The 27,443-nt window shown below is 42.2% G+C and overlaps 1 protein-coding gene across 4 annotated transcripts in view; it reads right to left on the reverse strand.

The window, feature by feature from the left end:
- mta1 (metastasis associated 1) overlaps window positions 1-27,443 on the reverse strand; it is a 39,348-nt gene that overhangs the window by 8,952 nt on the left and 2,953 nt on the right. For 2 of the 4 annotated variants that reach the window (XM_072689603.1, XM_072689602.1), the window contains exons 2-8: window positions 18,217-18,284; window positions 17,705-17,798; window positions 8,414-8,540; window positions 6,465-6,528; window positions 5,917-6,034; window positions 4,731-4,833; window positions 4,468-4,567 (exon numbers count right to left, since the gene is read on the reverse strand). In XM_072689603.1, the coding sequence (XP_072545704.1) occupies window positions 4,468-4,567; window positions 4,731-4,833; window positions 5,917-6,034; window positions 6,465-6,528; window positions 8,414-8,540; window positions 17,705-17,798; window positions 18,217-18,284 (674 nt within the window). Of the gene's footprint in view, window positions 1-4,467; window positions 4,568-4,730; window positions 4,834-5,916; window positions 6,035-6,464; window positions 6,529-8,413; window positions 8,541-11,518; window positions 11,636-13,104; window positions 13,190-17,704; window positions 17,799-18,216; window positions 18,285-27,443 lie in introns of those variants that run through there. The other 2 variants (XM_072689604.1, XM_072689605.1) reach the window with 2 other exon arrangements.

The raw sequence follows: 27,443 nt of genomic DNA on the forward strand, positions 1-27,443 counted from the left end.
TACTTCTAGCGAAGCTGTGACTGTAGGGCAGCTTGTTTTGTGTTTATCAGTATATTTAAATTATAGTCCACCCTTTTGATCCAATTTATCATCTGAATAATCACAGAGAAGGCAGGAATAGGAATATCTGTTCATATCAGAGTCAGATTTCAGAATATGAAAGAAATATCCATATTCAGTCAATATTACATTTTAAATTGGCAGTGTTTGAAAGACAGAGAGAGACTTTGAAGAGAAATAAATGTATGAATAACCCAGATTTATACAATTTGTTCCATCTAGTGTCTCATTGAGGTAGTCAGCACAGCCTGTAGTGGGTTATTTACCCAGTAAAGTGTAAAGGTTAGCATCCTGGATGTATTCTCCCCACCTACCACCAGCCACGCTCACACAACTGACCAACAACACAGAAACACTGTCCTCGTCCAGCTCAAATAAGACGTTACAAGATCAGGATGTTATGAAATAAATGTTCAGTCGGAGAACAGAGAGAGTATGAGAATAAAGAGAGTAAATACCGGCCGTGCGAGCCACTCTTCCTACACGTGGCAGCAAGAGGAAGAGAGAGGAGGAGGGAGCAGAGCGGTAAAGGCGTCGCCATGGCTACAGTTACCACTGCGATACTCCTAAACCACTACAGTTCCAGCAATACCTTGCAAATCCAACAGCTTACAGCTTTAGGTTTCTGGGTGAAATTACCGTATTTACTTTAACAGTGTGTCTTGTGTCTACTAAATCTTTAAATCTAGGCTGAAAACTCATCGGTTTAGTTTAGCTTTTGGAAATGAATGTTTTCTCTTTAGATAAAGGTTGTAGGTCCATGGGTTCATGGACACAGGCAATTGTAGTATACTGAGATGCTGGAGTTGTCGTCTTGCTGCTTGCACATAATTACTCAGGTTTGTGGACGGTGGAGCAGATGGACATTAGCGTTCCCGTGTCCGTGTTACCTTCTGGCTCTCTCCTTTAAATGAGGCTGTTACAGTCAGACCTGCCGGAGCAGTCAGACACACTATGATACTGCTCAACATTCTCTGCTCTCAATAAATCCTCTCAGAACTAACTGTGTCTCTTTACCTTCTCCGAGTAAATGGCCACCCAGCCCGACCTGCTGGAAGACTGCCCACTGAGGTCCCCTCTACTTGCGTCAGACCAGCTGCCACCTACCAATACAACCAGCAGGCCCCACCCCCACCACCACCCATGCCAGACCAGCGGCACACCTTCCTACCACTGCTACCTGTCTAATGACCATGTTAAAACCTAAATGGACTTTTAACTATCTGCCACTATTAATATCACCACTATTAACTATCATTACTCGCATTACTCTTACCATCACTGTCATGACTACATCAAGTTATACTATTCCATGATTATTATATTATGATTAGAACAGTTCAACAGTATAGATTATTTAGTAACTTTTATCAATAATATATAAATAGTTCTGACCAGAGGAGGATTGGGCCCCCTTGTGAGTCTTGGTTCCTCCCTAGGTTTCTTCCTCCAGCTCTGAGGGAGGTTTTCCTTGCCACTGTCGCCGTTGGTTTGCTCACTGGGTGTCTTGGATCTTTCATGTCTTCTTATGTTTTCCTTTTTTCTGTCTTTTACTAATTACTAATTATGTAAAGCTGCTTTGTGACAACAGGTGTAAAATGTGCTATACAAATAAATCTGACTTGACTCAACTGGTCTATTATCGTGTGCAACGTTTTGGTGCAAATACACATAGCGTTACACACCAAATTCGGCCTTTAAACGAAAGGTAATTCTTGTTTATTAACTAGTTTCAAAACACAGCAAACTTAAGAGAACACTTCCTGCTTAAGCATGAGACGTATCTGGGGTACATGTAACAGTCCGTGTATTTGTACTGAACAGTCACAACACTGACATCACGGCCCAGTGTGTACAGTCGCACAGAGTGTTCCACCTGGAAACCTTAAGCAGCAAAGACCTTTTGGATTTGCATGGCATTGTGGGAATTGCAGCGAGTGTACAAGAATCGGTAAAAGGTAGTTTTGCAGATACTCCCCCATCCCCTCGTCTTCCTAGCTGTTGCTCATTCGCTATTAACACTCACTCTTCTTGAAGTCTTCTCAATCCCACTTTGTTTCCTAATTATTTTACCGCATGAAAAAATGAAGCTGAATGAATTTTCAAAAGTAATTAGTCCTACTTTGTTCATATCATATCAAATGTGGATTAATATCACAAGCAACCACAAATGTTTGATTGCAACATGGCAAGCAAAACACTCCTTTGCAATCAACCAAATGCCAAACCAAAATCAAGCCAATAAATATGCATATACAAATAAATAGAATTTAACAATACTAAATCAGGTAATAATTGTACCTTTTTTCAGTTCAAAGCTATGCTTAAAAAACTCAGAGGCAAATCATTTGTCTGGGGTGACACTTCTGTGTCACACAACAAGGTCAGCGATGATATTAGGGTGCCCCAAAAAATAAATAAATAAATAAATACCACCACCCTCATTTGTCAAACCAAACTTTACTGTCCTTTCAGCACATATATATATATATATATATACACACACATCTCTCAAGATGTGAAAATAATGTGTATAAATGATCAGCCTGCAGAAGCCAAATTATAGTCGACTGTCAAATATTATATACATTAAAATGCCATTTCACATCAGCTACCCACGTACAGACTAAAGCATCGCCTCAGTGTCCCAGAGTGCATGTTTATGCATGTGTGGGGTGCCCTCTAGCACCTGTACGATATGTTTTATAAATGAGGGGCAGAATCAGGCAGAGGGTGGTTGTGGGTGAACATCACTCGTACTCTCGGCTGATCTGTTCTGTTCTGTTCTGACTCCACTGGGGCCCTGAGGGAAAAATGAGGCCTGCAACCTGTTTTTGGTCAGCCTAGAACTCAGCGTGATTCTCGCTGTGGCTGGTTAGACTCAGGTCCTGCAACTCTTCCAGTTAATATGAAGTAGGACCCACAGTATATGTCAGTTTCTATCCCCGTACTTTTAGTCAACTTACTGACACAATATCAAAATTAAATGGATACTTTAAAGAATTGTAACAAATGACATTAGCCAAAATAATAACTGACCCTTCCCCAGGCTGTGCTTTAAAATGATGAGTTATTAATGTAATATGTATACAAATCAACACTCGCTCGCTCACTGTTCCCCATACTCAAAAGCTCAATATTATATTGTGCATCATTTGCAAGTGTCAGGGAGCCAACAGGGAGACTCCCGCTACTTCTGGGAGAGGTGGGATGTCTGCTAGGGGAACAATAATGCATAAAATCTTAGGTTTGATACAATTTTCTAATCCAAGGTCCTAATTAGAATCTAATCAAGTTTGTCACATCATATTAACAGAAGTGCAAAGGTGACTGAAAAAACGGATGTGCATAGTTCCTCACCATAGTAAAAAAAAAACCACAAATATATACAAAATAAGAAATTAACAAATTTAATAAGAAATTAAAACATTAACTTGCACTATTCCTACATTACTGCACTATTTGAGGTTTAATATATAATCTATGAAATGTTTACATTACTATTTACACATAGACATTGCATGAGATGTGGACTGAAGTGTAGAGTGAGTGGGGAGGAAGTCTTTGGAGGGTGCAGTGTGACCGAGCTGTTGGTCACAGTTCCAGTAAGTAATCAATTTGCCTTCCAATATTTTGCAAGGTAAAATGATTCTACAGGGCTCCAGTCTAGACTAAAGAACCTGTCCAAGAATGCGCACCTTCTAATAAAAAAAAAATAATTAATTAATTAAAAAACATTTTTGATAACACATAAGTCCCCCCCCCCCCCCCCCCCCACCATGAGACATCCCACAAAATGCAGCAGGTCATATTAGCTATATTTGAAAATATTAATTTTAATCCTGTAAAGGTTGTAAAAAAAATTAAATAAAAAGAGAGCACTCTGAACGATGAGAGGGATGAAAAAGAATGATAGTGCTGCTCTTTTTCTGCTCAATAGACAGCTTATTTTTACTGTTTCACAGAAATAGCTCAGGACTATCCAATTTGTGAATTTTTGTGATAGATAAGTTTAAGTTAGATGTGTATTCAAATCATTACATTCTTACAGGTGTTGGGATTCTGCGGTAACATTTTTGTCTTTTTGTAATTTCCACTTGTAAATGCCCGTAACATTTGCTCACAGAGTGCAAAACGGCCCCTTAAAATCATCTTCCCATCATGTATTCTGTGAATAATAAATGTAAATCTACTACTCCTACTACTAATAATAATCATCAGCATCCTTATCATCATCAGCTTTAATTTCTATAGATACCCATGCTGCTCCACACCTTTATGAGCATCCCTGCATGACCAATCAGCAAAGCACAAGTGATTATTACAACGCGTTCGGTGAGCCAGACCGAAGTGAGAAGCAGTGCTGAAGGAGGATGTAGTGTGCAGTGAGTGTAGGTGGTGCCGTACCAGTGTGATGTCTCTGGAGGCTGCTGCAGCGCTCATGTGCAGACTGGGCTGTCGAACTGAACTACTGCAGTCCAGAGCCCGCGCAAATGTACCCACAGACCTGAAAGAGGAAGAAAGCAGAAAAAGGAGAAAGGAGATTATAAAAGAGGCATCACAAAGCAGCTAAATATTCATATCTACGCAATGACATACATGAGCTTTGAATGTGCTTAACAGTCATTGTCTAGCCTAACGGCAAAACCCTTAGCACTTTAGGAGCTTACCGGGCCACTACGAGGAACTGGTCGATCTGTTTCTCTGTGAGAGGACTGCTGGGGTCCCACACCTTCTCCTCCAGTTTGGCCAGCTCCCTGCCATCCTCCTCGCCTGATAAACCAAAACGCAAGCAGGGCGCTAAAGAACAGGGTGCTTAAGCAGTTCCTATCTACTGAATGTGATTTATCCATGTACATCAAATGACTGTGAGAAAGACTGAATTAAACAGAAACTTCTGGGTCTGAGGACTGTACAGGGATGGCTGTCTGAGCCTTCTGGATAGCTTCTACTATGTTGCGAACAGACTGAATTGAATATTGATGAAAAAATAAGAAATCTGATCAGATTCTGTAACAAATCTAGACTGGAAGATCTAGATTATTCTTTATAACAGCAAAGGCAGCTTACATGATGAAACATGTAGCTTCATGCTCACATTTTTTTTGATGAAAGAGTTAACTGAATTAAAAAGCTTTTTTTTATACACACAGTATCACACAGTTTATATACATGTTTCTTCCAGTAGAGTATTTGGTTGAGGGTGTTACTTGCAGATGGCTGTCTTTTAAAATGAATAAAAACAAAACACACACACACACACACACACACACACACACACACACACACACACACACACACACACACGTAATAAAGCACACACATGTAACTGAACATGCCAGCATAGGCGAGGCTAACACTTGAACTCCAGATGCAGCGTAACGGGCAAAATAGACCTAAATACAAAAGCTGGTTCAAACATGTTAGGACAGCAGGTCTCCATAACTAGCCTTATTACAGCTCTAGTTACCCCCAAGTTACCTAAAAAGTTTTGCTTGTGCGTACAGGTGACCAAAATCCAAAGATAAAGTTCTTAACTGCACCCCTACGTATCGGGACATTGTTTAAGAACAGTTAAGAACACAGTTATGGGTGCAGTTAAAAATAAGTCGTACTGTATTATACAGTGCAGATTTGTAGAGATACGCACAAGAATAGGAGACAGAAGCAAGAGAGTGCACGAGAGAGCACCACAGAGACATAGAAGGTATAAGCCATTTTCGTGCCCTGTGTTTGACACCAAATATACAGCGATGCTATGTTTTACGAGTACAAGCCCTTAAACTTCAGGGCGGGTGTGAAACTCCATCAGAGCTTTGCCTGTGCTACGCTGAGGCAGTTCAAAGGCAGGCCTACCCTCTTTCAGAAGGTCAGTAATTTCTGCCTGGTACTTATTCCCCACTCTGATCTCCCCCTTATCAGCCAGGAGAGTCTTCTGCTGAGGGTCGTACACCAGTGAGTAGAAAAACGCATCCTGCAGCCAAAAGAGCAACACAAACAAAGAACAAGTCAGAGACACACACACGCAAACAAAGACACAGCCTTGTGTAGTAGTAGAGGGCTGTGTGTGTGTATATATGAGAGTGTGTATTTTTGCATGGTATTGAGTGGAGTCTCCAGTCTCCTCATTACTAAATGCGAGGAGAACATTCTGGGTCAACACACTGAATTATTTATTCAGAACGGAGCTCAAAACTAGCTCTCATCCACACACACACACACACACACACACACACACACACACACACACACACACACACACACACACACACACACACGTCAGATAAACACATTCATCTCTAACTCGTATAGTGTCTCAAATAGTGCAAAAGGATGAACGAGGCTGGTGCACCCAGAACCTCTGTACTGTAGTAGTGATGCATCACATGCTGTGCAGCACTTACCTCTCTGTCCAGGTAGGACATGAGGGTTTCTGTCTCGTTGAGAAGCGTCACACAGCACTTTCCCCTGGAGAGAGTGTGACACAACAAACACATACATTAACAATGACCACGACAAGGACGATGACATCCAACTGTAGCCACAGTTAAAGGCAACACAGAGCCAGAATTTGGCTTTGGTTTACAACATTGTCAGTTTAATACCAAATGGGGGGAAAGAGAGCCCCTTCACCGGGTCACACAAATACAATGGTAACAGGTTTGGATTCAACACACACTCCTAAGCCATAGTGATGCACTCTATAACAAACACAATTTAATCATGCATTTTAAAGCTTAGAAATGGAATTTCCAATAAGCATCTATTTTGTGGCCAGCACAAGTTACTACGGGTGTAGCTGTACACTAGTCAATGCGGTCCAATATGATTTCGGCACAGCAAAAATGGGGCTCTTTCTTTTTCTTCTGTTCATTTCACACGCAGAGCAGCTTGAGCTAACCTTAGCAAGCTAACAGCTTAAGAAAAAACTTTTTCACAATGCACTACTCAGTTTTAAAAACTATAATCTCTTATTTCCTTATTTCCTGTTTTCTGGGTGGACATTACCATCAACTTATTCTCAAACATATTCTCTGTGGGACTGCACGCACTAAATGGTGGTACAGGACAAATACACATACTGTTACACCTCCACTACCAACTAGGACAAGTGCACGTATTCTGTCATTTTTATATGGCACATATTTGTGTTTTTACTACTGTAAGGGACTACGCAGCTACATTGTTCACTTACGTTACACCTGTGTTAATGTGACATGACAAACCAAATTTGCTTTCATTCAGCCTGGTAAAGTTCACACTAGAGTCTAACATGAAGCTAATATAAAGACAGGTGAAAGATAGACCTGCATTCATATAACATATTAGCCAGAAAAGGGATCAGATGTGTGGCACAGTTTAGAAGTTCCATTTCTAAAAGTAATAAAAAAAAATAATAATAAAATAATAAAAAAAAATAAATATATATATAAACTATATTGTAAAAATATCTAAAGGTTCACAGTTACTGCAGGTTAATGATTTACTAAATAATAAAATATTGGGTAAAACTAAAAATTCATCAACACTGTATCAAATTAAACCTGTCCGAAAAGAAAAGAAAAACTAACTCTACAATATCTGACTGAGGAATGTTCAAAAATGCTAAATTGAATTCAATTGAATTGAACAAATGAAGGATTCAGGTGGTAGAAACATAAAAAAGTGGTTATTAACCGTTCGTAATTCATGTAAATCTGGCAGCGTGTTTTATGAATCCAGCTCAAGCATTCAGATTCTTGCCTATAGACATATATATATATATATATATATATATTTATATTCTCTTATATCTCTTATATCTATATCTTGCCTGGATAGTGGAATCTATGGTGTATAGTGGAAAACCTCTAGTCTCTTGTGTGCAGTGTTTTCCACCAATCTCCAAGTTGGTGAATTTCAACATGATCATCTTGATTAGTACTTAATAACTCCCTTTGATTAGTACATAATAATATGTCGTCTGCCAACATCATAAACCTTAATGCATATTAGGTGCTAAAAACACTTTCGGAGAAGCATCCGAGTCAGCATGGGCAGTCTAGTTCCTGTATCATTCTTCAGCGTGACAGTCTAAGACCTCTCCAGAGATCTGACCTCATCATTGTCGGATATGTCATTTCACACTGCAAGACTGTTTACACTAGAGGATCCCTCACAGAGACTCCTGACATGTGGGGAAATAATAAGGTGTCTCAGACACATCAGCTGCTTGGAACAGCCATCCGCGGAGTCTTTCGCCAGCTCACGGAACAAAACCTCAGCTGTGACAGTGACTGAAGAATTTCACCACAATTATGAAATCTCGTTCAACGTGGCAAAGAGACGGCGAAGTCAGATGGGGTGTTTTTACCTGATGTGTGTAGCAGGCAGAGACTCCAGCTGTCTGGAGAGAAAGAGCTCCCTGTGTCTCAGTTGATGTTTCTGTTTCTCGGGTAGGTCTGCCATTTCTGGGTTCTCCATCTCCTCCTCCAGCTCTCCTGCAAGTCAAAGGTCAAGTACAGCTTTCATTTATTCATGTGGCCAAAACTCTTGTGACCGTGAACAGCTAAGCACGTAATGATGTGCTGTCACTATGACCCAAGGATCGCTGGTTGGAATCCCAGGTCATGCTGCCTGCCATCATTTACATTACATTTACATTTACGGCATTTAGGAGAGGTTCTTATCCAGAGCGACTTACAAAGTGCTTTGCTATTTACCCAAGAAAAACTTTAGCTAGTTAGAATAGACTAATAGTTCAAAGATACCTTTAAGCTTTAGACATTACTAAACACAAGACAATAAGGTGACCATAGTACTCTAATCGTCCAAGTATTCTTGGAAGAGGTGGGTCACAGGAAGCCAGTGAAGAGAACGCAGCAGTGGAGTGACATGGCTGAATTTAGGGACATTGAAGACGACCCGTGCCGCTGCATTCTGGATGAGTTGCAGGGGCCTGATGGTGCGCAGAGGGAGACCAGCCAGAAGAGAGTTGCAGTAGTCAAGTCTTGAAATGACGAGAGACTGAACAAGCACCTGGGTGGCCTCTCTAGAGAGGAAGGGTCAAATCTTCCGGATGTTGTACATGCCAAAAGTTTGAGCACCCCAAAGAGATCTATGCTCTAAACCTTTAACAAGGCCTCAACCTCAATTACCTTGTTTGGGCTCTGGCTTGTTCAATCAACATAATGTAAATTTCAAAGCTTTATAAATACGTCTGAAATGGTTCCCCACCAATCATCAGCCATGGGCTCCTCCAACCAGCTGCAGAGCACTCAGGTAGCACAAGGCAAGAAAAGGCTACAATATGATAGCAAAACAGGAGTGGTGGTGCACTGTTCTACTGTGCAGCAACACCTGCACAAATATGACCATCATGGAAAAGCTATCAAAAGCCCTTTTTTGCCTACACTTACTGTTTTCTCACAACAACCTTTAGCATCAGAGGTTCAGAAGAACATTTAATCAAGTCTGATGCATTTTGGCAACAATTTTAAGGACTGATAAAGTTAAAACAGAACTTCTGTTGCAATGAGCAAAGACGTTTGAAGAAAATGGGTACATGCTCATGTTTAGAATTTCATATTTGGGGGGTACAACTCAAACACACCTGCATTTCCAACTATAATAGCAACATAAAATTGATGGAAACTTTAGAATTCCCATTTCTGACAGAATGTGTTTTTACCACCCTAAGAGCCTGTTCACACCTGGCATTAACTTACATTTTTGGTGCTCAGATAACGTTCAGATTTCACGTCACCGCATGAAAAATTAATACAAGTGTAAACGGAGTGCGGGTTCTGTGATCGGATTCCGTCGGGCAAGCAGAAATACGCCTGTTAAAATAAAAACTTAATACGAGTAATAATTACTGTGCATCTTGGCTTCTCCCTCTCTGCGTTTGTTTACTGGTAGATGAGAGCAGTGTTACAGAGTTTGTTCCCTTGTGGTTCGTCGCATTTTCTGATGGAGCCGATACGGGAATGTGAGAACCATCTATTGTTCCACCGCGCTGCACAACCTCCACCATTCCTTTAAACTGTCTCCCATAGCTGGACAAATTTGATGAGCAGCTAAATGAATGAAATCAGTGAAAAGTGAAATCAGGTCTCATCTGGTCACACTGGATCTGGGTAAAGTATATTAAAATACGAAGCACATGTTAATGCCAGGTGTAAACAGGCCCTAGGAGCGAGAAATATATTGATTTCCTTCTCCTTCTTTAAACTGTATGTACACAGTGGAACAGCATATGAATTACATAAGTGTGTACTACATTTCACGCCACACTCGGCGGATTAGCATATTTAAAAGGTAGAGTGGTACAGATCTGCAGCCAAAAACCAACTCATCAGAACAGCGCATCAGGCAGATTACATATAACCAGAGTATGACTATGAGAACAGCGTGGAATAGATCTGAAATAAAAAGGGAGTGAAACAAGTGAGTCCATATCAATGTAAACACCACCCCCTCATCCAGTTCACACACACAAACCCTTCATCTCTACTCCCCAGTAATCTCCTTTTTAGAGGAGTGGAGAGAAAATTCCACTCTTGCCCAGTCCTACATGTGTGTGTGTGGTGTATGGAGTGAGGGTGCTGAGTGGAGAATGATAAGTGGGAGAGAGATTGAGGAGCAGGAGGGAGAGAGCGGGGGAGAGGGAGGGAGAAAGAATCGTGCTTCAATTCATTTGGAGTTTCATTAGAGAGAGAGAGAGAGAGAGAGAGAGAGAGAGAGAGAGAAAGAAAAAGTGTGTGCGCGTGTGAGAGAGAGAGTCATAGTGCGAGAGCCAGAGTGCGAGCGAGAAAGAGAGAGGAGAGTCACAGTGTGAGTTAGAGAGGGCGAGAGAGCGTAAGACAGCAAGAGAGAACAAAAGCAATCAAGGTTTTTTTTTTAGGGGGAGAGGGGGGGGAAAGGTGTGCTTAAAATCAATACGTATTCCCTCCTCTTCCTCACTTCTGCATTCTGAGCACACACTCCACACTCGCCGTTTTTGTTATCTTCAAATTTTATCTTCCTTTGAAAGAAGCTTGCGCACGCGCACACACACACACACACACACACACACACACACACACACACACACACACTCCATACAGTTGATAGGTAACTGGAAAGCTGTATCTGAGGTACTGACATCCACTACAGAGATGTATATGTGTGAGAGAGGGAGTGAGCAAAAAAAAAAAAAGAGGGAGAGGAAGAGGGAAGAAGAAAAAAAAATTAAAAAAAAAGGAGAGAAAGAGAGAAAGAGCGAGTGAGAACAAAAGGAGAGGAGAATAAGAAAGAACAGAGAGAAAGAGAGAGAAAACTAAGAGAAGGAGAAAGACAGAGAGCGAGAGAGCAAGAGAACAGAACACCACCACAGCCAATCTACTGGCACTGCACCCAGCCTATACTCTCCACAAATTGCCTCTCCATCTCACCTGTCCCAAGCAATTATCAATTATTGATGAATGAGTCGCCTTACCATGCAGGGAGAAGAGGAAGAGGAGAGGAAGAGGGAACTGCCCCCTGACTCTGGAGGAAAGGATGGATGGGGGCTCAGAAGACAGAGGAGGGGACATGGGCAGATGGAAAATTTACGCTTCCATTGCGCACGCACACACACACACACACACACACACACACACACACACACACACACACACACACACACATTATAGGTCATTTGTGGGGACTAACACACTTCCCTGCACAGTCTATACATCTCCATATCAATAATACATTAGAATCAATGGGTTTTGGGATTGGGCTGATAGCTGTACAAAGTGCTGAACTGGATTGGCTTCATTTAAGCATTCAAACGGTCCCATGTTAAGGTTCTACTTCAAGGTTCCACATAGAACTACTGTCTTTACTAACCACCAAATAATCCTCATTCAACTTAAAACCATACTTAAAACCATAAAACTGTGTGAGAGTAGAGTGCAAAGTAGTCTGAGCATTATAGCCCAAGTTTACATCAGTTGATTTTAGACCAGATCTGTATTGGGAATGTATGAACTTTTCTAATGCTAACTGAAATAACATCCATCAATTTAGAAAACACTGCGGTAACACATTTGATCATTATCAGCCAGCACCTACTTGAAGAGTCTCTCTCCTTCTGCACCTTTGCCCACTCAAACACACATAAACCAGTTCATGAAAGGGCTCTGCAATTAGCTGATGAGCCGAATCAGGTGTGTTACATCAGGAAGAACACTAAATCCTGCCACGCTGGAATCTGAGAACAGCCGTATGTGCCTCTGATGGTCTGATGTTACATTTTCACATATGGGGTCTGTTCTGCACGCACACAAAGAAAACTAACGTGCCCGTATCTGACTTCATTCTCTGGAGCGCCTGTGCATTTATTTGTCTATTTGTATGTTTTTCTAAGGTTTCTGTATTGAAAAGAAGGGTGTCAAAGCGTGCGACAACTCCATATTAAATAAATACTCCTGTAGGTGTAATGCGTAGGTGTCCCAACACTTTTGCCCATACAGTGTACATCCATTCATATGTCCATCCATCCATCCATCCATCCTTCCCTCCACCTATTTATATGCCTGACCATCCATCCATCCATCCATCCATCCATCACCCTGGGAGCAATGGAGGAATATCCCATATAGCCCGAATAGTCCGTCAGTCCATCACAGGTACAACATGAACCCATTCACCCACATACTGGGGCAATTTAGCATAACCATTTCACCTAGCATGTGGTTTTGGGAGGTAGGAGAACAAAGAAGTACAGAGATGAACGCTGTGTACATACGGGAACATTCTTTTTAAGGTTTTATTTTAGTAATGTGATGGTTACATTACTTTACTTATTCTAATGAACATTTCCTACGTTTCTTATTTGTGTTATTTACTGGTATCTGGTATCTACTGTCTTTTTATGATACTATTATTCACTCTAGATGCACAGCTAGATTGTAAATGCAGTCTTTACCTCACTGTATTACCAAGATTAAATAAAGGATGATGAAGAACTCGGAAGTAGTGCGGGGTCATATGACCTCAAAACAATATCATGGCTAATTAACACAGTTAACATTTTACCTCAGTTGTGATTAATAAACTATTATATAAGCAGCTCCAGTTGCTCAGTTGGTTGTTCGAGTTCTCCTCCATGTTGCTTCCACGTCGCGGACTGTCACGTGAGTAGACATGTCGTGGTATGTTTTAAGGGGACAGTGCAGGAACACAGTGAAGACAGCACAAACAGCAAAAAAAAAAAAAGCAAATAACTGACATTGGCAGTATTGCGGCTTCTGAATGTCGGTTACAGGTTTGGAAAGTCTGCAATCTGATGAAGTGCTCTCAATTTCTTTTATGGTTTCTAACACTGTATGATGCAGATATCTATAATATAGCTAACACACAAAAAAAGCGGTAGTATTTTGGGTTGACAATCAACACTGGACAGAACCACCGCTTTAAGACCCACGCATGCGGAAGACGAGTCATTCTGAAAGTTGTGCTGCGTTAGTCACTCAAGACTTGTTCCTCCCTGAACCGAGAGGTCAAGCTCGAACGCGAGCCACTCTCCGGCATGGTGAGGGAGGAGGCTACAGGGAGTGGTCAGTTCAGTCCAAGGCCAAGTCCCTCTCCCTCACTGCCTCCGCACACGTAAAAACATGGCCGCCGCACAGCTCCCAAAGCTTCAAGCCCCGGCAAAGGAGGAGCCAGCATCACAGAGAACAAAATATTTAATCTGTGACTCACCGCAGACACACACATGCAAGTGCGTGTGTGCACGTACACTCTGACACTGACACACACACACACACACACACACAGAAACACACTGCTGAGTTACTCTGCTAAAAGCTCGGGTGCAGGACAGAGGGAAGTGCAGGCCGAACAACCTCAGCCTGCCTCTGGAACAGCTCTGGAAAATGATCCCAGTGGTTCCAGCTCTCACAATGAAGATGTGGTCAAAATGCACTAATCAAGCTTACTTTCGGAATTCCGGGGTCTCGGCCGTATACTGACCCGACATCAGTGCTCCGTGAAGGCTCTCGTGTTTCATAGTAGCGAAGTACAGAAACATAAATATACAGGGGAGGTTAACAGACCATAGTGACGGTTTATAAAAATGCACTGTTACCAGGCACCCTCGGCTATATGTTTTGGACATGTTCCAAACTGCTGAATTGTTGGATGGGGGTTTTTAACATAAACACTGAGCCCAACCCCTTGACCACAGTATTCAGAGTCACCCCAGAGGACACACAAGCAGAGCACCAGTAATGTGCAGCTTGAGCTCATATGCTAGAAAGGAGTTCAATCATCCTCTAAACGTTGGAATAAAGAGGACCTTAAACTCAAACATCCACAGCACACCACCTGAGGCTCCGTCTGAAAGGTCTGAAATCTATTTTGAATGAGACATTTTTAAGGAGAAAAAAAAGTCTCCAAAACGAGGAAGAACGATGCTCGGCGTGTCTAAAATGGCGGAGAAAGCTGTAGAACATCAGGAACTTCCAGAAGGTCTCGCATTTCAAAAGTGATGAAATCTCAAGGCAGGGTTATAAAAAAAATAAAATAAAAAAAAATGACTGTAAACAAATAAGCATTCACTGCTTGGCCAAATAAAGTGTCACCGTTTGAATTTTAGAAAGAGAAAATACTTATAAGCATGTAATTGCATAATTATAGCGATTAATAGCCCTAACACTAGCAGGCAACAGAGCAACTAAGCAACCAGTACACGATTTGTAGCCATGATTTAGTGCCAAGCGGCAAGAGACACTGCAAAAGAACAAGATGCAAGACATGGAGTTGAGAGTTACTCAACTTTACGTAAATTAATTCTGACGCCGTAAATCAACAGTCTTAATATTTGGCTCCAACCAATTTTTTGTGCCAATCATAGGCACGGGGTCTGAGGTCCATTGCTTCTGCTCACTGAACTTCTTGTTCCTTCCGGCAACAGTGGTGGTGCTAAAGGCCGGCTCAATACCGCCTCTAGTTTAAACTGCTTTCTTTAAATGATTTCATTCATTTTGAACCTAATCATTAAATGCACATATTTGAAAACTATAAAATACAGTGGTACATATACAGTATTTGTTTTGGCTGTTGCACTTTCTTGTCAGAAACTGGAGCTTGTACACTCCCACGTGAGACAATCTGATCGGCCTCAAATACACACACAGGACTAGCACCAACTGCCTGGACTTCTGTTGAATAAGGTCAGTCACCTGTAAAGAGGGGAGGGAAGGGGGGTATTTAAGTAATCACTTATTTTACATAACCAAAAAACTTTAATAAAGAAGAGGGGGGGGGGGCTTTTACTGTCTGTGAGATTGAACACTTCAATTTGCTTGGAAGGTGGGGCACCCTTCATACACAGTAGCCCCTGTACAAGCCTCTGGATGCATGATCTGGAGGCACGAGGCAGTGAGGTCCAGGCTCAGCAATGTCAAGTGTGGGCTAGAAGAGTACAAAGCTCCCCCAGCATTGAGTTGTAAGGCAGTTTTGGAAGAGTTGGGGATGAGGTGGGGTGGAGATCTTCCAATATCCAGACCTCACTAACACACTTGTTGTGAATGCATCCAAATCTTCACGGTAATGCTCCAAAATCCAGCAGAAAGCCTTCTCTGGACAGTAGAGACAATTATTTCAACAAAAGCAGGATATCTTTTTAATACCCTTGATTTCAGAGGAAATGAATGTCCATATAGTGTAAATCACATTAGTCGTGAAGTTTGTTTAAAAAATGAAATAAATAAATAAATAAATAAATAAATAAATGGTTATTATTGCTAGAATGGCAGACTCGTGCATCACTAGTCAAACTCCCTCAGTGTCTGCTGGCTCAAGAGGAATCCCATTGCTCCTCTCCCAGTTTCCTCCATCATCCAATCTTCACAACCCTTTTTGTCCATGGCTGTTCTCCTCTTTCTGCCCAGAGTCTCACCTCCTGTTTCTGCTGTAGGTCTTCACTTTTCGTTTTACTGCTCCCTTTCTTATTCTTTCCTCCATTTTCCTCTCCTCTTTTCTCCTTTCCTCTCCAAAGCACAGTCAGGATGTAGCCCACACCCATGCGGTCCATAGCCATTCCTGCCATGCATTTTTCACATATTGCAAATGTCTGAAAGTCCATGGAGGGACTGCTGGCACTGCGGAGAGGCCCACAATTCACGCACACACATAAAGCAGCCTACATGGACGCGCACCCCCCCACACACACACCACCACCACCGCACATCCCATGTTTCTCCGAACTGCTGCTGTGTGGTCCACATGAACAAACAGTCCCACCGCCTCAAGATTAGACTAGTGTGGGCTACAGACAGACCACTCCTGTGAGCCTGCACTCTTGCTCTCCTTTCTCTTCCATATACTGGAAGCGTATAGGCACACTGCTTTCACACTAGTGCTGCTGACAGTCACTCACGCCTAGCCCCCACACGTATGAACCATGCGCTAGCATACCCGCCAACTATTTTATGGCAGCCATTTTTGCAGCAAGGAACACTGGATATTCTCAACCGGCTCACAGCTACAATCACACGAGTACAACCAATAGCTCACACTGCGCGAGTCGAGTCAGCAGTACACATTTGACTGAACTACAGACTGATTCAACTGAGATACACTGCTCCAAACAAATAGACCTTGGGAAGAATGAAACTCTGGCACAAATTTTAAATGATGTACAATGGACAAAAGTATTGGGAAATATACTCATTCATTGTTCCTTCTGAAATCAAGGATTTATCTGTTCTGTCTCCACTGCCCAGGGAATTTCTACTAGATTTTGGAGCATTGCTATGAAAATCTGAGGGAGTTAGTGAGGTCAGAATGTTGGACTGTTGTCCCCAACTCCCCGAATCATCCCAAAAGTATTGGATGGCGCACAATCATTCCAGAGAACACAGTTCCACAGCTCAATGCTGGGGGGCTTCATACCACTGTGCATTTATATCTGCATCAGAAAATCCAATTCTATTGGCAATACTTCTCTAGAGGGCCTATACAAGCTAAACAAGAGTGTGTGTGTGCACGCATTTGCACATTTGTGTCAGCAATGGATGCAATGTAAAGAATGCATTCATTAGAAGGGGTGTCCACAAACATTTGGACATTTAATGCATCAAAGCACATAAAACTAAAAAAAAAAAAACAATGCTATGAAGAGGGTATACAACTCTCTCTAAATGATTCACAATCCGATTCACAGCACAATGAAAAAAGTGTGTGTTACAGCAAACAGGATAAATAAAAATAATGAATTAATAAATTTAAAAAAAGAAAAAAAAACTAAGAAAATAATCCATGTTAGCTCAGAGCTCAGGCGTCCTGTGTAATTCTTACTTAAAAATTACTTTAAAAAAAAAAAAGCCCCAAATCTATTTGCCTTTAATTTGATTTGCATTAGCGTAAACAAAAACACAAAGAAAGAAGAAAAAAAAATGAACTTGGAAATCAATGGATTTTTTTTAATTTCAAGTCATTTAGGAGCATTTCTATTGGACTGTTCATCATAAAACCTTGACACAAATGTTACACAACGTCAAAAAGTAAAAAGGAGGCAAAAATAGAGACACAAGGTTTTATCGCACAGCGACGCCATGTGTTGGCACTGTCTGAACCTCCCTGGCCCATATGAACTGTGGGAAATGCAGTCATTGTCACTTTCGGGACTTACGTGCATGTTTGTCTGCCAAGGCGATGAGCGTGGCGGAGATGTCTCTGCGTCTGTAGAAACACACCACTTTGGCCTCCACGTTCCCATTTGCCGTCTGCAAATAAGAGGCATAGTTGTCACAGCAACGGCACAAGCTGGCTACCAATCAGCTTTAGGCAAAGGCCAAACATGCAGATGAGGAACCGTGGACGTAAAAACTGATATGAGGCAGGCTCAGTATGACTAGCAATGCAAGGAGGGGAGAGAGGAGAGGAGGGGAAAGCATGGAGAGAAGAGGGAGTCGATGATAAAAAGAAGAAGAAGAAGAAGAAGAGCTGGAACATTGTTGTTGGCAGTGTGTGAGGTGGAGGGAGGTAGAAAGCTTGAAGCACAAAGCACTGGGCAAATGCTCTGAACTCTTTGGCAACACAATTGTGTGCACAGAAATTCACTCACTCACACACACACACACACACACACACACACACACACACACACACACACACACACACACACACACTTTCAGCACTCACCTTGTTGAGTTCCTCTATTCTCCTGATCAGCAGTGGATTACTGGAGGAGTTTTCAAAGTAAACATAATCTGTGGGGAGATAAACAGAACGGTCATTAGTGACGGCACACAGGCACACCATCAGAACCAGCGGAGAGCTGCAAGATGTTTCCTATGATTGATGTGAATCCTACAGAAGCTTTACAATTAGCAACGCAATGGCATAGCGATTTGTCCGTTGCTACCAGGTTTTACAAAATGAAGCTCTAGTGCAAGGATTCAAGGTCACATCCCAGCTTTACAGCAACCACAAGTCCTCACCAAGACCACTGGTTGCTTTCTGATGAAGACAAGTTTGGTATGGGTGCACTAGTCCCTATAATAAGTGACATGTCTGCCCTTAAAAGAGCCAAAATCCTATATTTCCCCATCATATATTTCCTCTAGAGGAGCATGGGCTCCCCTGTTAATCTTGTCTCCTCTGAAGGCTTCTTCCTCTTGTTCTGAGACCACGATCACCACTGGCTTGAACTTGATACTTGAGGTCCATGCATAAGAAGAAGAAAAAAAATAAAAAAGTACAGTTTTATGTATATGACCATATTCCAACCAGTTTTTATCCCTTCGATTATTATTTCTTAAGACTGGTCAAATAAATTAAGTCTGTTCTGATTGGCTGTTCTGTATTATGCCACAAGTATGAATGGGTGGGGCTAAACAGTGGTAGACTGAATAAGTGGATATGTTTAAAGTGTACGGGGAACCACAATAGGAAACTTTTCCATATTTGTGTTTCCATATTTATTTATTCATTAAAAACCAGAGCCAGAGAAAAGTTCAACAACTCCAAGAGCTACTTTACAAGAGGAACATTTTACATTAAAATGACTAAATATGCTTTTTGAATATGCTCCTCTATGCAGGACGTAGTTTTCACTAAAGCCATGTGGAATATCTTGCTTTTCACTTTGGCACTAGTTTACAGCTTCTAAAACGGTTTACCCAACCACACGTCACGAGGGCACTCTCTTACAAACTTACGAACTTGCTTCTGAAAGTGGTACTTCCTACTATAAAGCCCACTGTACCGCTCTGCAGCACAAGCACTGTTTATGTGAATGGCCAACGCCTATAGCAAGGCCTATAGCAGTCTTGCTGCTAACGTATCATGTGTGAAACTGGTCTGGGACATTGTTTTCAGCTAGTTCTGAGAGGTTTTTGACCTCAAATCCATTTAAGGAAGAAAGACAAGCATGTCGTAAGCCATAACAGTCCAACTTTGCTATTATCGACAATCCGGCTAAAAACCAAACTTGTATTTCACTGGTCGTTTTGTAAAGCAAACAAGAGTGTCATATTTGCAGTGTAAAGATAACATTGCCTGGTTGTGGCGACCATCAGTGTAAATAAGTTTGACATCAAACCATTTTGCATAAGTTTGTTTTCATATCAGTTAAGGGTCGGCAGTATTACGGTATTTACGGTACAAATTTTATTGTGATGAATTCTCTCACAATACAAGTATTTGGACAGCAGGATTTATAACAATAATAATAAATAAATAAATAAAAACAGCTGCTACTGATGCGTTTTGAATGCATATAAAAATACTTATGATAAATATGATGTATCGTTATATCGTGTTTGAATATCGCAATAATATTTTTACACATCGACCACCTCTAATATCAATCATTAAATTGTGTATCTACAGTCTTCCACAAATGTCCACATTTTCATGCATTCATCTTTTTTTAGATTTGTTCAAAACCTGTTCATCATTTGGTAAATCAGAATTTACATGCAAAAAAAAAATGCGAATTCATGCAAATTAATTTTATCTTTATGATTTTAATATAAAAAAAAAAAACACACTAAACCAAACCATGGCCAAGAAAACAAGCCCTGAACTGAATCTTCTCTACCTTGCAGCCTTTAACAGCAAGCCACTCTGAATACCTCTGTTTACATCCCAACCATTGAATTGTGCAAAAGGTTAAAAAAATAGGTGGAATTCCCATTTTTAATGTAATGGTCTTCAAGAACATCAAGGCATTCAGCAGGGCATGGATGCACTAGGTGCCTTCATATGCATCAAATTACTTTCTAGACACAAGAACGCCCAACCTTTTCCACCAAAGCCCAACCAAGCAGGAGCACACCCGAGAAGACAGCCCCCAGAAACTGAACCACAGTCATATCATAGAACCTTAACACAATAGCAAATGCTTATAACTAAGCACAGCATAACAATATTACACATATATTAAAAAATAAAGCCAACACATCTAATTCTGATCACCAAGCTGCTCAGAACATCAACTCCTTTCCACATTTCACCCACTTTATTCACATCCTTGTTCCCTTCTATTCCTCAATCGATCCTCATTCTTATTTCTGCTCCCCTTTCCCCTTGTCTCCTGTGTGTGTGTGTGTGTGTGTGTGTGTGTGTGTGTGTGTGTGCTTGCGCACTCTTGGCCTTGCTCCAGGCCGTGTGGGCTGAGTGCAGGCTTATGGCTCAGTGGGACGTCCCTACAGGCCACAGGATTGGTGGGGTGCCTGGTCTTAACCCTGCGTGCGCCAGGGCCTCTGGCAGATTACACTCCACACATGGTGGGCTGCATGCGTACACACATGCGCACGCGCACACACTTCTCAGTAGTAATCTTCACCCCCCGAGAGGGAGAGAGAAAGAGGGGTCCGGGGACGCAGCCAAACACACATCTCCAAACACGCTGCCTGTTTGGCTGATCGTTCTGATCAGTCTTTTCATGCAAACAAGGCGAAAGATACTTGACGGAGGGGGGAGTATTGCTGCACTATGCAGTGAAAAGGACCGGCCTGCTGCCATGGTTCCAAATCAACCAGGACTCAGGAGCGTTGGGGCTAATCCTGGTTAGCTCTCGGTCATTTAAACTTTCAGCAACCATTTGGGCGGTGCTGTAAAAACATGCCTTTGTAGAACAGCCTAGTCACAGATCTGTGTTTAATATACTGAAAGAGCAAGATACAGTCAGTGAGCTCTTGGCAGGATGCAAATTGACACTGATGAGGGTATCAATAATTCTGAATCATAAAACATATTGCATGTAAAGGCAAGACGAGTATGCACTACACTCTTCAAAATAAAAGGTGCTACAAAAGGTTTTCTGCGAGGTCACAGGAGAACCATTTTTGCGGTAGAAATGTGCGAGTGTGAAGCAGGGGTGGGTGATATGGTATACTATTTTTATCACGATAATTAGACATTACGATATTTAGCACAAGATTTTGACATTCAGTCAAACTGCATCAGTTGTAAATTCCTAAAAACTGTTATTTAAATGCTCTCCCATAATGAGTACAGTGATTTTCATTTAAAATGTGCTTTACTCTATCCAATAAATATGGACTAATTATGCTCTGATTAAACATATACTTGTTTTTGAGTAGTTATACTAGTCGAAAAAGCAAAAAAAAAAAAAAAAGTTCTTTAAGCACTGCCAATATCCATGATTTGTTCCAAAAAATGCTATAAAATACTGTCATATTGGTCCTAGAGTGAAGAGCCATTTAAACCATCTCTTGATGTAAGCATTAATTTCCAACTTAAACATCACCAAAAGTGGTTCTTTTATGGCATCCCTCCAAGAAAAATTTATAACATCTTCATAACACCTTCTTTTACTACAGTATTGTAAAGTAAGCAGTATTGAAATCATCACTTCACATCATAGATTGGGGTTTGTTTTTTGTTTTTTTTGGACAATTTTCTTTTTAAGATTCAAAAAAGCAACATCACTTTATGACTTTTGCTTCTTGTATTTACTGGAACTGACCCATGTGTGTTATTATAAAACATTTTAAAGACATAAATATCGCAAAACGTTGCCAAAAAAGTACCCAGCATGAAGCTGCGGCTCCACCACAGTTACATTCTGGCACCTGTAGCTTCTGCACCATTTAATGTGACAAATAAGGCTTCGTCCACACTTATGTGGATCTGGTAAGCACTTACATGAGCATGCTGGCCTTGTATGGCTAGACAGAACTTCATCAAGACAGACATGAAAACACCATAAAGAAGGAAGGAAAAAACAGAGGACTGATCCATAATCCCCCCTCCACCAAACTTTACACTTTGGCACAATGCAGTCAGACAAGTACCGTTCTCATTGCAACCGCCAAACCCAGACTCGTCCATCGGATTGCCAGACAGAGAAGCGTGATTCGTCACTCCAAAGATCACGCCTCTACTGCTGTAGAGTCCAGTGGCGGTGAGCTTTACACCACTGCATCCGACACTTTAACAAAAGACAAACAGAAAATATCCAGATACATGTGGTCAGGCCTAACAAGCCAACTGGCCTCTCGTGTGCAGACGTGTTTGTTTATAGTCATAAATGACTGTATTCTGGATTTAACGACAGAAACAGTACACTGAGGTTCTGTAGATAAACATCAAAGTTAAACTGTCAGAAAGACAGCCAGCACAGCTGAACATTAGCAGATTGCTTTTTTTTTCTGTACAGATATCATAGGTGTATTTTTTTTTTGTGCATGCTTCCCTAAATGCTCATGAGCAAAGTTGCCACACACTGGAAACTTCTACTGATTAACACAGATTCAGCAACACCACGTTTTGGCTGCATTTTAGGGGCTGTGCACTGAGGTGGGGTTGTGATCATCCAACATTCTGACCTCACTAATACTTTTGCCGCTGAATGCAATCATATCCTCATAGCCATGGTCCTATATAGATTAGAAAGCCTTCCTTGGACTGTAGAGTCTGTTATTCTGACAAAATCAGATTAATATTTTAATATTAGAAAATATTTTTTCAATACCACTTCCAAGCTACAAGTCAGCTGACTATAACAGTGTCCAACATTTTGCACCATGACACAAGTTGAATTGTAAAGCTGCTACCACCAATACACAGCTCTACTGACTTAAAAATAAAGACTGACCATCTCACACTCGGACTTCGGACTGTTCCTGCACCAGCAGTGGGTTAGAGGCTTTGTACTAGCGAACTTTCACGACAACCAAGGGTCTATGTGCGCAAGCCTGCACCACTGCGTGCACATCTACACGTGAATCATGTGTTTTGTCTCAAATGGCCGTCCTGAGAGTCTGAGAATGAGACACTGAGCAGGCCGCACCTCTTTGTTGCTTTTTTAATGAGCACAACTTCTAGCCAAGGCCCCTCGGACCTGAGCAAAACCCGGAATGGACTCCCAAGCCCCAGCGTGGCACATGCTGAGGAGCTACAGAAGACCTGGAGGCAATGCCACTCTGTCTCACTCGTCTTGTCATGCCAGCCCTCCTGCCGTCCCTGCCTGTCTGCTTGCCTGCGCCCACAGCGTCCCATCCCCCCCGTTGGGCACGGCCAATCCGCACATAGCACAACCCGTGACATCACAGTGCAGTCAAATTTCCTGCGATCCAATCCGTGCATGTTGCTGAGCCCTACTGAGAGAGAGAGAGAGAGAGAGAGAGAGAGAGAGAGAGAGAGAGAGAGAGAGAGAGAGAGAGAAAAGAGAGAGAGTGAGTCTAACCAGGCCAGAGATGTGGAGAGAGAGTGAGAAAGAGAGAGAGACAAGAAAGAGACAGGGAGAGAGGACAGACAGACAGAGAGAGAGAGAGAGGACAGACAGAGAGAGAGAGAGAGAGAGAGAGAGAGAGAGAGAGAGAGACAGACAGTAAGAGAGACAAAGAGAGAGATGAGCCTAAGAGGCCAGAGGTGTGGGAAGAGAGAGTAAGAAAGAGAGACACAACTGGAGAGAGAGAGAGAGAGAGAGAGAGAGAGAGAGAGAGAGAGAGACAGACAGACAGACAGACAGACAGAGACGAGTCTAACCAGGCCAGAGATGTGGAGAGAGAGTGAGAAAGAGAGAGAGACAAGAAAGAGACAGAGAGAGAGAGAGAGAGAGAGAGAGAGAGAGAGAGAGAGAGAGAGAGAGAGAGAGAGAGGGGGGGGGGGGGCAGACAGACAGAGAGAGACAGTAAGAGAGACAGCGAGAGAGACGAGTCTAACCAGGCAAGAGATGTGGGGAGAGAGAGTAAGAAAGAGAGAGAGACACAGAAGAACCAGACAGTCTAGTTGTAGTCAGAAGAGTATACAATAGAGAGAGACAGAGAGACAGAGAGAGAGAGACAGAGAGAGAGAGAGAGAGACAGAGAGACTGACCTGGCCACAGTCTGTTCAGGTCTAAGTGCACAGACTGCATTCAATCCCTACCTCAGGACATTCAGACTGGGACCCATGGGACATCCGTTACTATGGCAATATCAGTTCATTTAAGCTTATGTTCCCACCACACACACACACACACACACACACACACACACACACACACACACACACACACACATACGTACAGACTTCCAGTGTTTCTCCTTTTCTCCTCTTCTTTACAAACTCATTCCTGAACTCCATCAGACGGGTAAGCTTCATCCTCCTCTCACGAGTCCGTTTCCCATCGGCCGCCCAAGTGATCTCGATATTTAGTCAATGCTGTATTCTGTGCACGCACGCACATGCGCACACGCGCACACTCACTGATGCGGATACAGTAGATCATAAGTACAAAAACAAAAGTGATGGGGTGGGGGAACTTCACGGGAACCTACGTGATTTGAACAAGTGGAAACTTCAACTGACAGGCTTGGATTATCAAGGGCCAAATAGACTTATTAAGAGTCTCAGCCAGCAGAAGCGCTATTGAATAAATGATAAAGTTGCTGTTTCAACTGTCAATCACCCAAGTGTACTGCTGAGATAACCGCTGTTAGGGAGGAGCTGCGGAGGGTGGGCACTAGGCAGAGCATCCTGGCCTGATGCTTCTCTTGGCAGAGAGCAGCAGACAATTTCTCACGCAGCATGTCTATCATCACCGTAGCACTCAGGCCTCATAAAACCTCTACGAATCCTGATAACCTCAAGAGCTGCAACTGACTGACTGACATTGAGGTCAACTATTGAAAAAGTCATCATCATTTACTTAAGATTATAATGTGCTTTAAGATGTACTGTTTGCCTTTTTTTAACTTCTTGGCAATATGACAATGTGTCAAAATTTCACGATGAATGGACCAATGCCATTTTGGAGATGCAAAGTTTTTTGGTGACCATGACAATATACACAGTCTTGTTTTAGCATATTGTGACCACCTACCTAATCGCGGGAATAACCACCCTAGGCTCAGACGACACTAGCGAGACGCCGTGGTATGGACTGTATTTGGTGATTAAGGTGTTCACTAAGGACTGTTACCTGGTCCACAGTGGCACGTCAATTGCCAATTACTGTACCATTCGCCAGAGTCATCGTTCTCAATGTGCAAGAACTGACAACTGACTGGTGTGCTCGCTTGTTTATACATGCAGCGATCTAGAAAACACGGTTACACTGGGACATAGTGACAACCCATTGTTTTGGTGCCACAACGCATCACAACATTAAAACACACTACTGTGTCCAAAAAAATATGTGTTCTGTTGCCAGAAAATGGATAATGGAACTAAAATTTTGGAAAGATCTGGTCTTACTGACCAAGAGAGAATGTTAGCTAATAATAAGGTTGCTGAGAAAATGTAAACAGTGCAACCTTTGGACAACGTTGTAGCAATGTTGAAAGAAAGCAGACAATACTGTGACAATGTAAATTGTATATTTGCTGGGAAAACCTTTCATCACATGGCATCCGTGACATCCCGGTCTGAGTTAATTCCAAACCAAGATTGGTCCTAATACACTGATGACTGTAGATATTTTAGGTTGGGGACAAAAATGTATCATAGTAATATATAATAATGACTGTACGGAAATAATCCACCATAGCACTGCTATGAGACTGAAGCTTCCACCATCCAGCATCCTGAGTGGACATTTACACATAGCGGGTTTCCCCCTAGACTATGATCCAATGATCCTCTCTAAGCAGCAGGATATATTCGACCAAACGTTACTCAAGATATATAGATTTTACACAGGCAATTCACAGCTAACCGGATAGCCAAGCAGGTGGCGAAATAAGGAGAGCTCTTTGGAGAAACCTCAAGTCCACCAGCTTTCATTTATTCTCATTCTTCCCCGCATCAAGGGCCAGCACAGTTCAAGGGAATCCATATACAGTACAGTCTTATGAGAAAATAATCAGAGTGACTGGTCAACAGCTGCAACTTCTTCTCATTGCCTACTGGCCCGAAGATCCATGCTGCCTAGTCCTCCACCACAGCAGACCTGCGACATGCAACCCTGCATATTTCCATTGCTTCTGCGGTTGATCATGGTGGTCCGCTTGGGGCTCTCTTCTCAGCACGCTCCAAGTCTGCGCTGGAGTTTCTGGGAGAGCCTCAACTCCAGGGAGATGGCAAACAAAGCCAAGACAGCACAATGAGGTCTGCGAGAGGAAATTCCGCCAGGCTACCTTTTGCCATCGTGTGCAGGGAAGACAAAGAAGAACAGAGAGCACTTAGACAGGCTTTGTCTCCCCTCCACAAGGCATTGTTTTTCAATGATAGCTCTGCATTCAAACGCAAAGTCTCAACATTCAAGAGGGGGAGACTGGCTTTTGTGCTGCTGATGCCACTGTGGCTCAGAGATATACCATGGGCATCTCCGCTAATTCAAAATATTGGGGAGGGGGTGGCGTTGGGCAGTTAAGCAACAGTTCGGCTTTAACTAGAATCCAAGCACTCATGCACTTCAGCAAGGGCTGTACAATTAGCAGTGGATTAATCATTATTAGCAATCTCGGGCCCTGCGATATGCTAATCACAAAAGTCGGTAATTAATGCATCCATTTAGTGGTACGCCTACTGCATCGAAATCAAGCATTCTTAGCTGTAAACAGCATTACCCACAAATGGAGAGCTGTGGAGAGCTTTAAAGAACTGAACGCTGATGTCCAATCTCCACTGTTTCCACTGAAACACTGCGAAACGCTGTGTTCTCTCGCTAGTCACACGAACAGCAGGCATGCCTACAGCGTGTTCAGAGAATTGATCAAAATGTGCAGTGTCTCTCTGTGTTAATGGGAGTCACAATAAACCTAAAAAGGTCGTCCAACAATCTCTTTGGCTCACTTCAAGGAATCAGGCTAGAGCTGAATGACGGACAAAACAGCATACACTATTTGGACAAATGTAATGGGACATCTGCCCTTTAATTCTTTCTTCTGAAATCAAGGGTACGAAAAAATGGTTTTAGAAAAAGCAACAGTTTCTTCTGTCCAGGGAAGACTTGACCACTAGATTCTGGA

Source organism: Salminus brasiliensis, chromosome 10 (assembly GCF_030463535.1).
Source record: "Salminus brasiliensis chromosome 10, fSalBra1.hap2, whole genome shotgun sequence".
Taxonomy (NCBI): domain Eukaryota; kingdom Metazoa; phylum Chordata; class Actinopteri; order Characiformes; family Bryconidae; genus Salminus; species Salminus brasiliensis.